General features: G+C 28.1%; 1 protein-coding gene across 1 annotated transcript; it reads right to left on the minus strand.

Moving 5' to 3' along the window:
- Positions 1 to 3,788: 3,788 nt before the first annotated feature.
- Positions 3,789 to 4,363, minus strand: LOC135952021 (vitelline membrane protein Vm26Aa-like). The gene has a single exon (XM_065501795.1). The coding sequence runs from the start codon at positions 4,327 to 4,329 to the stop codon at positions 3,895 to 3,897; it is 435 nt and encodes a 144-aa protein (XP_065357867.1). The 5' UTR covers positions 4,330 to 4,363; the 3' UTR covers positions 3,789 to 3,894.
- Positions 4,364 to 9,681: the final 5,318 nt, after the last annotated feature.

The raw sequence follows: 9,681 nt of genomic DNA on the forward strand, positions 1-9,681 counted from the left end.
AGTTGAATATCGGAATTTTGATTACATCCCGGGCTGGCAAATTCATAACTAGGATATCGTCTTTTTCTCATAACATAGGGATTGTATGGATGTTTACCTCCCAAATAAATATTTTGAAGATTGTAATAAACCGTGGGTTTTGCTAAACGGGTTATCCTATGATTTTCTAGGCAGCTGGGATTTTGTATAGAATTTTGTAATAACAAATGTTCAGGTTTTATTAGTTTAAAAAATAACGTAAAACAAACAATTTGTATAAACACTGTAATATTCATTTTAACTTTCTAATAGTTGCACTTATTATGAGCTAAAATTATGTCTATGCGTTATATACATCCCTCAAAATTAATAAGTCAGCATTTAAATTTTTAAGTATTTGATCAAAAAAAATTTAGTTCAAATTTACCAATTACTACATTTTTGGGACTTTTTGTCCAAATAAATATTTTTGGTCAACTTTATTTATCAATCATTACATTTTTTTCTAAAATTTGAATATGATTATTTTTTGGTAATAAAATAAACAAAAAATATGTAGTTCAAATCGAAAATATTATATTTTACAAAAAAAAAGTATTTGTAGTTTCGTACCTATACTTTTTTATTAGTCAAAATTAAATTAATTTTATAGAAAAAAATAACAATTGGCCTAAAATGTTTAGAACACAAAATAATCTACAACAAATAAATATTAATACATTAGACCTGCTCTTAATTTTATGGAACAGTTTTAAACGAATTATGGAAAATGTTTAATTTTTGGCAATTTTAATGAAAACAGTGCACAGTGGTTTAGAAACGTTTTTTTGGAAATAATTCGATATCTCGGGAAATATCGAATATATTGTTACAAAATTTCACATTGTTGGAACAGAGGTGTTTTTGATTTTTGATTTACAGTTGTTGATATTCCTAGGGGTAATGGAGACCAGTGCGTGGCCCCTCAAAGTTGGTCACCTCGGGTCTCAAAATTAAAAAAAAAACGCCAAAAATTCATTTCTTAGCTGAAATTTTAAATATAAATAGTCCTTGAAGAGTTAAAATTTTAGCTGAAGAGATATTTAGGTTTATTTTTTTTTTTTTTTAATTTTGCTCGATTTTTTTTTGTTATTTAGATGTGACGGGTCTACGGAGGGTCGAAATTTTTTTTAAAAATTAGATATATTGGCGATAAAATCTAAATAAAATAAAGTTATCTAGTCTCTATAAAATGTTACACGCATCCAAAGTTGGGACATGTAAAAAGGCCCGTATTTTTTACGTTTTTTTTTTCCAAAAAAGTGCCTATATTTTTTCTTTTGTAGAAAAAAATTTTCTTCGGTACTATAAAAAATTTGTATATTATTCAGAAAGAGAACTTAATGCAGAAGCGTGTAAAGTAAAATCTGGCCCACTTAAGTGAACATAGTAACCCCAGACCTATCCAAACTTGGCCAATTTTGAAAAAAAATTTACGTTTAATAAAAAATTCTAAAAACGCAAAGTACTGATCTCCAAAAAATCTCCATATTTGTATAACCCTATATATTATTTAAATATGTACATACAAAATTGTTTTCTATCAATATGTAAATAACGTCACAGGTCTCATATTTCTAAAAAAAAACTCCGTTTTTTGGAACACATTTTCCCCGTTTTAAGAATTTCGGTATTTGCAAATTAAAAATTTCAAAAATTATAATTTCATTGATTTAAGGACATTTGAATCTACATTAGTTCCATATTTTATTATGATATCTTTAATCGCTAATTCAAATTTTATATTAGTCTTCATGGAAAATCACTATATTATAATTTTTTTTTTAGTTTTTAAGATAAATTACATCCGAAAATTTTATAAAATTATTTAATTTTACGAAAACATCAATCTTGAAATCCAAAGGTTTTCACCAATATCAAATACTTATATAAAAAGCCTATATTTACTCTTCAGAAGCTCCACAAGCCTTGTCCATTTTGAAAAATGTGTACGTTTTTTCATATATTGCCGGCTGTACCGAAAATTATATACCCTTCACTAAATTATACTTTAAAATAAAATTTTTAAATATTTTTAGGTAAACAAAATTTTTTTCAAAATTTAATTTTTTAGAAAAAAAATGTTTGCCAAAATTAAAGTTTTCAAAATTTATATTTTAATTTTGAATTTATTAGTGAAAAAATTGTATGATAAACATTTTTTTTTTTTGGTGAAAAAAAATTCGGGCTAAAAAAAGGTGTTTGAAATATCTACCAGTAGATATCCATATTGTCTATATTAATAACTTAGTAATCCAGATATATGTAGATCAAAAATATGTTAAAAAAATATAGGTTGTAGTGTTTTTTTTTCTTATATCTCAGCCATTTGTGGGTCGATCTTCTCGATTTTAAATCAGAGACCGAAAATAACGGGTTCACTTTCATTTCAATAGTAAATTCTCATTCCCAGCCATTTAAAAATAATTTTTTCTGATATATCACTGAGAGAGTGATTTATTAGAGAACATTTTAGGTTACGGGTTGAGAGAAACAGAAACAAACACAACTAATCAAGATGAGTGATTTATAATTTATTTTTTTTTGTGAATATGAAAAATATATCGCAAAAAATTATTTGATGCAAATCAACGCTTAAATATATAAAATTTATCAAAAGATTTATAACAAATTAAAAAAAATAATCTTATTTCTGTTACTCAGACTTCATTACTTCATACTTATCATATTATTTCCATAATTTGTTAAAAATTACTAATAATATGTTATTGTATGTAAATAAAAGAGAAAGTAACAGTTATTAAGAACAAGAACAATGAATTGTTTATCTCACACCAAACCATTAAAAAACAACAAAAACGAATAAAGGTCATACCAAACCATTCAAATAAAAATCATTTTATAACTGGTATTTTCAGTGATTTATTTTTATCACAAAAATATAAATCACAATATGGGTTTTTTGGTATATGGACGAGTTATTTTCGAACTCTGTTTTAAATACAAGCCGTACCGGGTCTATAGCGTATATATTGATCTATGAATCATGTATATAAGTTATTTGTGAGCTACGGAAAGTTGATTTCACCATACAGGCGGACATGACTATATCGACTCCGTTATCTATACGATACAGAATATATGTATATACTTAGTGGGGTCGCAAATGAAAAATATAGAAATTACAAACGGAATGACGGATAAAATACCCTTGCCACTCATGGTATAAAAAGATGAATTTTAGTGAATATTTTCACTTAGTTTTTGAATTATAAGCAATTTATGCAAAAGTCGGCTTTTGGGAAAAATATCAATGATCATAGAGTTTTTGAATATTTTCACTTAAAACTCTTTTTGATAATCACAGATAGGAATCTTTTTTTTTTTTTTTTGAATTTCTCATTTATTTTGAATTCTTTTAAGTCGAAAACAAACGAATTTTCGTTATTTTCACTCTTAACAAATTTTATTTTTTTTTTGGAAAATTGTTTGATGATTTTTTATTGTTTTCGCCCTAGTGTTGCAATAATCCAAGTTCAATATTTCTAGAACTGTGTAATTTATGTACATAGTAAATACATACAAACATAAGTACATAAAATTTGTATTAATCAATAATTTAGAACTGAATATTTTGTCTAAAAATACTTGTCATTATAATTGTTAAATAAAATACTTTGTGCTACTTTTCCTAACTCTCAGACACGCACCAACAAAGTGACCCCCTCCCTAACTATTAAACTATTATACATAATTATTAGTTATTAACAACAACAAAACAATAAATTATTGTTTTAAACAATTGAATTTATTTAAAATTATTTATAGTATGTGGTACAGTCTATTCATTCGTATTACAATCCTTTAATTATGGCGTGTGTATTTATTGAGGTTGAAAATAATAAAATAATTGTTTTAATATTGATAGAATTGGTTGAAGTTTTGGGGTACAAAACCACTGTAGCCTTGGGGAACGCCATAGTTATTTCCTAGAGGTGCCATATATGTGGGTACTGGTGCCGAATAAGCGCCTGCTGAGCCATAGGCGGGAGCTGGGGCCGAACAGGGTACCGGTGCTAAATTAGGCTGGCAACTGAACAAGTAATTCTTGGGGCAGGGAGGAGCTGGAATGCTGGCTGCACCATAACCGCCACCGGAACCACCATAACCAGCAGATTTTCTAAAACGATTATATTCGTTGGTCAGTTGGGATGAGTGAGTGGCTTTCAACTCAGTTTCAACATCCTGTTTGGTATCGCTGCTCACGGAACTAGTCGAAGAGCCCTGTGTTGTGGCTGAAGACACTGCAACGACCACAACAAATAAAGTCAAGCAAACGAAAGATTTCATTTCGATATTGTGTAAGTTATTTGTTTTGATTAAACCAGTCAACTACATACAATTTACTCGAAATTCTAAGTATTTATACCTCAATAATTTCACTAACTGCATTATGAACTGTTGGAGTAACAAGAACACTTAAGTTTGCAGCCAAATTATTCTTGCAAGTTGGCAAAAATTGTGCTCCAAAATGGTATTGTAAAAAAAAACTGCTGATATGATGAATGATTGCAAAAGAACACAAGATAAATGGGTCAAAATAAATTTAAAAAAAAAACTTTATTTTTAAAATTTTCAAGGAAAAAAGTGTATTTCGCTATAGTAAATAATAAAAGTGCTAAATTGAAACAAGTCAAAATCAATCACAACTAGATCTACATAAGATGTACGTACAAATATTAGGCGTCACACAGTAGGGTCGATTGGAAAATAAACTTAGATTTAAATTAGCTGAAAAAAAACAATACAACTTTGTTATAGAACAAGCACCTTCTCACTTGCTTTATAACAAACTTTAATCCATTAAAATCTGACTATATTTGAACAAGTCACAAGCTGTACATAGTTTTTAACCAGAGGTGACCTTGTATTTTAAAAGTAGTGTCTTTTGCATTCCTTTTTTTAAAGTATTTCTTAAAACCTATGTCCTCCCCATACAACGTATTACAATCAGACCAGCAGTTTAAAAGATTCAGATTTATTAGCACTTTCTTTCAATTCACCCCAACTGTGAGTCGGCTAACCCGCCCTTTTATTATACATATTCCACTATTTATATAATCCGCCTAAAGATATGCTATTAAATATTGCATATAAATAAAAATTATCACCAATTATGCGTTTGTTTATATTTTTTACTCGTTATCAACTAGTAATTACCGTTAAAAATAAATTATTGTTGACATACGACCGATCGGCCGGTCATAAATATAATTTTCAATTGCCTATTTCTTTTTTTGTTTATTCTATTTAAATTTTACTTTCTGTTCTATTGTTATTCTTTATGATCCTCGGCGTCAGTTGACTTTACAGAATACAATAACTTTATAAAACACACACAGACTCGCATTCGTAATAACTTACTAGACAGACTTCATTTCATTGTATACAACGTTTTTTTAAAACAATACGTGACTGTTTTATCAATTAACAATTTGAACAGCTAAAATATTAATGCAAATGTATGTATTATTTTTATAGTATAGATAGTATTTATGTAGTGGACTGACGCATATCGAAGATTTGTCCATAGCCATAAGTTTCTTTTGTGTGTAACCTAAACGGAAATTACGAATCAAATACAACAAAAAAAACTCCATCCACACTTCCTTAGTGAACCGAAAAAAAGAAGCAATCAACCAAAAAATAAATATATAAATGAATAAAAGAAATCAGTAAAAAATTTTAAAAATCTTCCATTTGTCATAATTTGTGTGCCGGCTTGTAAAGCCACCAGAATGATGTAGATGTAAAACTTTATTGAATTTATTTGTAATGCAATAATATTCGAAAATGATAATTCAGTCTGTGCATTTGCCTGCTAGTTTTACTATTTTCTAAATATTTACCAGTTGCCAAAGGTACGAAAAGATTAACCCCCATATGCATAAACAGTTTATAAATTTATCAAAGGTTTATAAAACAAAATTTCCATACAAAATCAGTTTTATAAACCTTTAATAAATTTATAAACTGTTTATGCATATGGGGGTAATTCTTAATTCAATTTTCAAAATCAAATGAATTGTTGCTCTTAACCATCATTCTGTTAAAGAATTCATTACGAATTAATTCATAGACATAATTCCATAGTAGTACAAACGTATTGAATTCATTCTCTTGAGAATTAATTCATTAAAATTTTCTTTAATTCAAATCCATTACAAAATAGCTTAAATTAAGTTATTCTTACATGATTAATTTGAATTAACAAACATTTTATGAATTAATTAAATAATAAAGCTAACGAATTGAATATGTTCAGAATAATTTTATGGAATGAATAGATGAAAGTTTTAATTCTGAATTCAGATTTTTGTGAATTATATTAAGTTTAATTTAAATTAAAATCTGGGGGGTTACTCCCTAACTCGATTCGATAAGAAATTGAATAACAAGGTATTTGGCACACAAATTGGAATATTTTCGTTTTCGGATTGGGTTACGCAGTAACCGTCCTGTTAGGTTTAGTTCGAATTTCAATATGAATGGAAAAAATTTTACACGTTCTTATAAGCATTTCGAATCGAAGTCGGTCGAAGTTGGTACTTCTAAAAAGTAAACAAATGGGTCGATTATGGATGGCAACCGAACTTCAGTTGCGTTGCCAGAGGGCAACCACAAATTTCTGGTTGCCATTTGGCAACAGAAAATTATGCTGCCTGTTGCCATCTGTAATACCATTTAGGCAACTAACAACGCAATTGAACTTCGGTTGCAATCCATAATCGACCCACAAGATGTCCTATCGATTCGAAGCGGTTAAAAGGTAATGGTAACGCTAATTCGGATTATTTCGTTAACGGTATTTTGGCTTATTTCGGCAACTGTATTTGGCGTTATTTCGGTAAGAATCGCTTAGCGGTAGAGGTAACTTCGGTCTGGCTTAAATGATTAATAAAGTTAAAAAATATATAAAAATAATGTCAGATAGGAGGTATTACATTTTAAATTCTCTCCCCAATGTTCATAAAAAAATTTGAATAAGGCCTTCTATATTTAATAAACTCAATTTATAAAATAAAAAAATTATATTTTCAAAATTAAAAATTATTTAATGGTAGTCGAGCAGAATGGTCTCTATATCCGAGTAACCAACTATGGGACTCATTTTATACCAGTTACAACTCAAGGGTCAAACAACTCAAGGATCAAGAGGTAAGAGAACAGATACAGAACAAGTCCCATGTTTATTTCCTCGCGGATAAAGACCTGTTGAAGTTGTATCTCTTTATATAAATGCGACCTATGGGCTAATTCTCGAATTCGTAATCGAAATAAATTTCGTTATCGAATACTATCATTATATTTCACTGTACATTTTATTCTATGTTGAATAAAGAAAAAGTATTTACTCTTTTACGAATGCGATAAATCATTAAAATTTGTATGTTTAATACATTGCATTTCGAAACTATTTTCTTTCGAATCGACCAACATAATACGTTAACAAGGGGGGCATTGACACCTTTTAAACACTCTTTGACATACACAATTCCAAATGTTCGAAATTTTATAAAAATCAATAGAATGTATGTTCTTGAAATCGCTAATCATGTGGAATCGATTTACAGAACTGTTCCGAATATGTTTGTATGTAGTTCAAATAATGAATGATTTAATAATTCTATAAATTAAATAATATACATAATTTCAATAACTTGAGGAGGTCGTAAATAAATAAATAAAAATTCTTTATTTCTTTAATATTAAAAAAAAAACTAGTTGTTCTGTAGACTGCTACTGTATCTGCATGCAATTAAAAATAAAAAGCTTTAAAAATGCACAGCTACCAACAAACTGAAGACCTAATTTTAAAATTTTGTTTGTTTTCAATGTTACCATCGAAATATGAAGAGCGTTGACCTCACACAAATCAGATTTGAGTTGGCACTTTTTGTCAATATAATTGCATTCACAATTTACATACAATTTAGACTCAAACCAAAACTGTTATGAAAGCATGTCGGAACACATGTATATAATTATTTGTAAGTATGCATAAATAATAAATAATGTTCTTACAAAACATTTTTTGGAAAAAAAAATTAAATTTTTTAGCTTTAAATTTAGCTCGGCTTCCGTAACTGCGATATTTACAGAGGTTTTAGTAGGAATTGGTAAACAAAAACGAATTATAAAAGAATTTTTAGTACGGAAATGATTTCCTGTGAATTCTATTATAAAAGCTGCAAATCTGAGGAGTAGGAAAACAAAGATTATTGTTACTTTAGTATAATACCGTCATAACCACCCCTGGGGCCGAATTACCTCACTCGTGATCGAATGAACTATCGTATCGAAAAATAATTTCGATATCATAATTATAACAAAATGTACTAAATGCCGTAATCTCAAATAAGAAAATTACGATCGAATTTACTCGATATCGAATGTGGTAATTCGGCCCCTGTTCTGTTAATCAAAAAAATATCGGTTTTCAAAAATCAAACTCACTAAATTTTTAATTCGGAATTAAAAACTGCCAGCCATTCATGAAATCTGAAGATCTTATTTATAATCAATTTTAAGGTTTATACAAAAAATGTTGGTGTAATTTTTTAGCTTCATGCAAAAAATTTAAAAAAAATAGAATTCATCATCGTTGATTTTTATTAATTGAAAAAAACATCACTCAAACCAAAGCTAAGCTTCATATGGTAATGGTAAAAAAGTGTATTGCTGAATTCCGAAGATGCCGAACGTTCTAGATGCCCAGTTGAGACCTCAACACCCGAAACAATTGAAAACAAGTAAGAGAGCTGTATTCGGCTGTGCCAAATCTTTCACACCCTTTACCAAACTATACTTTAAAATAAAAATTTTAAATATTTTCATTTCAAAAATTTAAAATTTTTTTTTTTATTTTCAGTGAATTTTTTTTCAAAATTCCATTTTTATTTTTTATTCAAATTTTTTTTTAAATTAATAAAAATAAAAATTTTATGACAAACAAATTTAAGTTAAAAAATATTTCTCCCGATTTTGACCCATTGTAAGTCCTTACTATCTTTCAATTCAAAATTTAATTTTTTTTTTGTTTTCAGTGATTTTTTTATTTCAAAATTCCATTTTTATTTTTTATTCAATATAAATTTTTAAAAAAGTTTATTTAAAATTTTTTAGTAAAAAAAATTTAGGTTAAAAAATATATCTCCTGATTTTGACCCATTGTAGGTCCTTACCATTGCGTTATATACACCGTTGCAAAGGTCTTTTAAATATCTATCATTATATATCCATATTGTGTATATTAATGACTTAATAATCCAGATATAGATAAAAAATCGAAGTTGTTCCTGTGTTTTCCAAGCACTCAGCCATTTGTGGGCCGAGTGCTTGGCGTTGTTCAACCGCAATATGCACCGTTTCATAATTATGAACGAAAGTTGGATTCACCACAACACAGCAGTTAAAACAGTGGGTTTCTCGGGATGAACCTCAACAAATCTTATTTTTTGGAAGGGATAAAAAAAAAATTAAAAAACGTTGGACAAGCTGTATAAAGCTCTACGGAAACTATGTTGAATAATCAAATGATTTTTTATAAAAACCTGTATTTCATTCAAAAAGTCACGGACTTAGACCCGCACTAGTATTAGATTTGAATTACAGACAAATTTAATGATTCAATAAGGAGTT

Source organism: Calliphora vicina, chromosome 2, assembly GCF_958450345.1.
Source record: "Calliphora vicina chromosome 2, idCalVici1.1, whole genome shotgun sequence".
Classification (NCBI taxonomy): Eukaryota; Metazoa; Arthropoda; class Insecta; order Diptera; family Calliphoridae; genus Calliphora; species Calliphora vicina.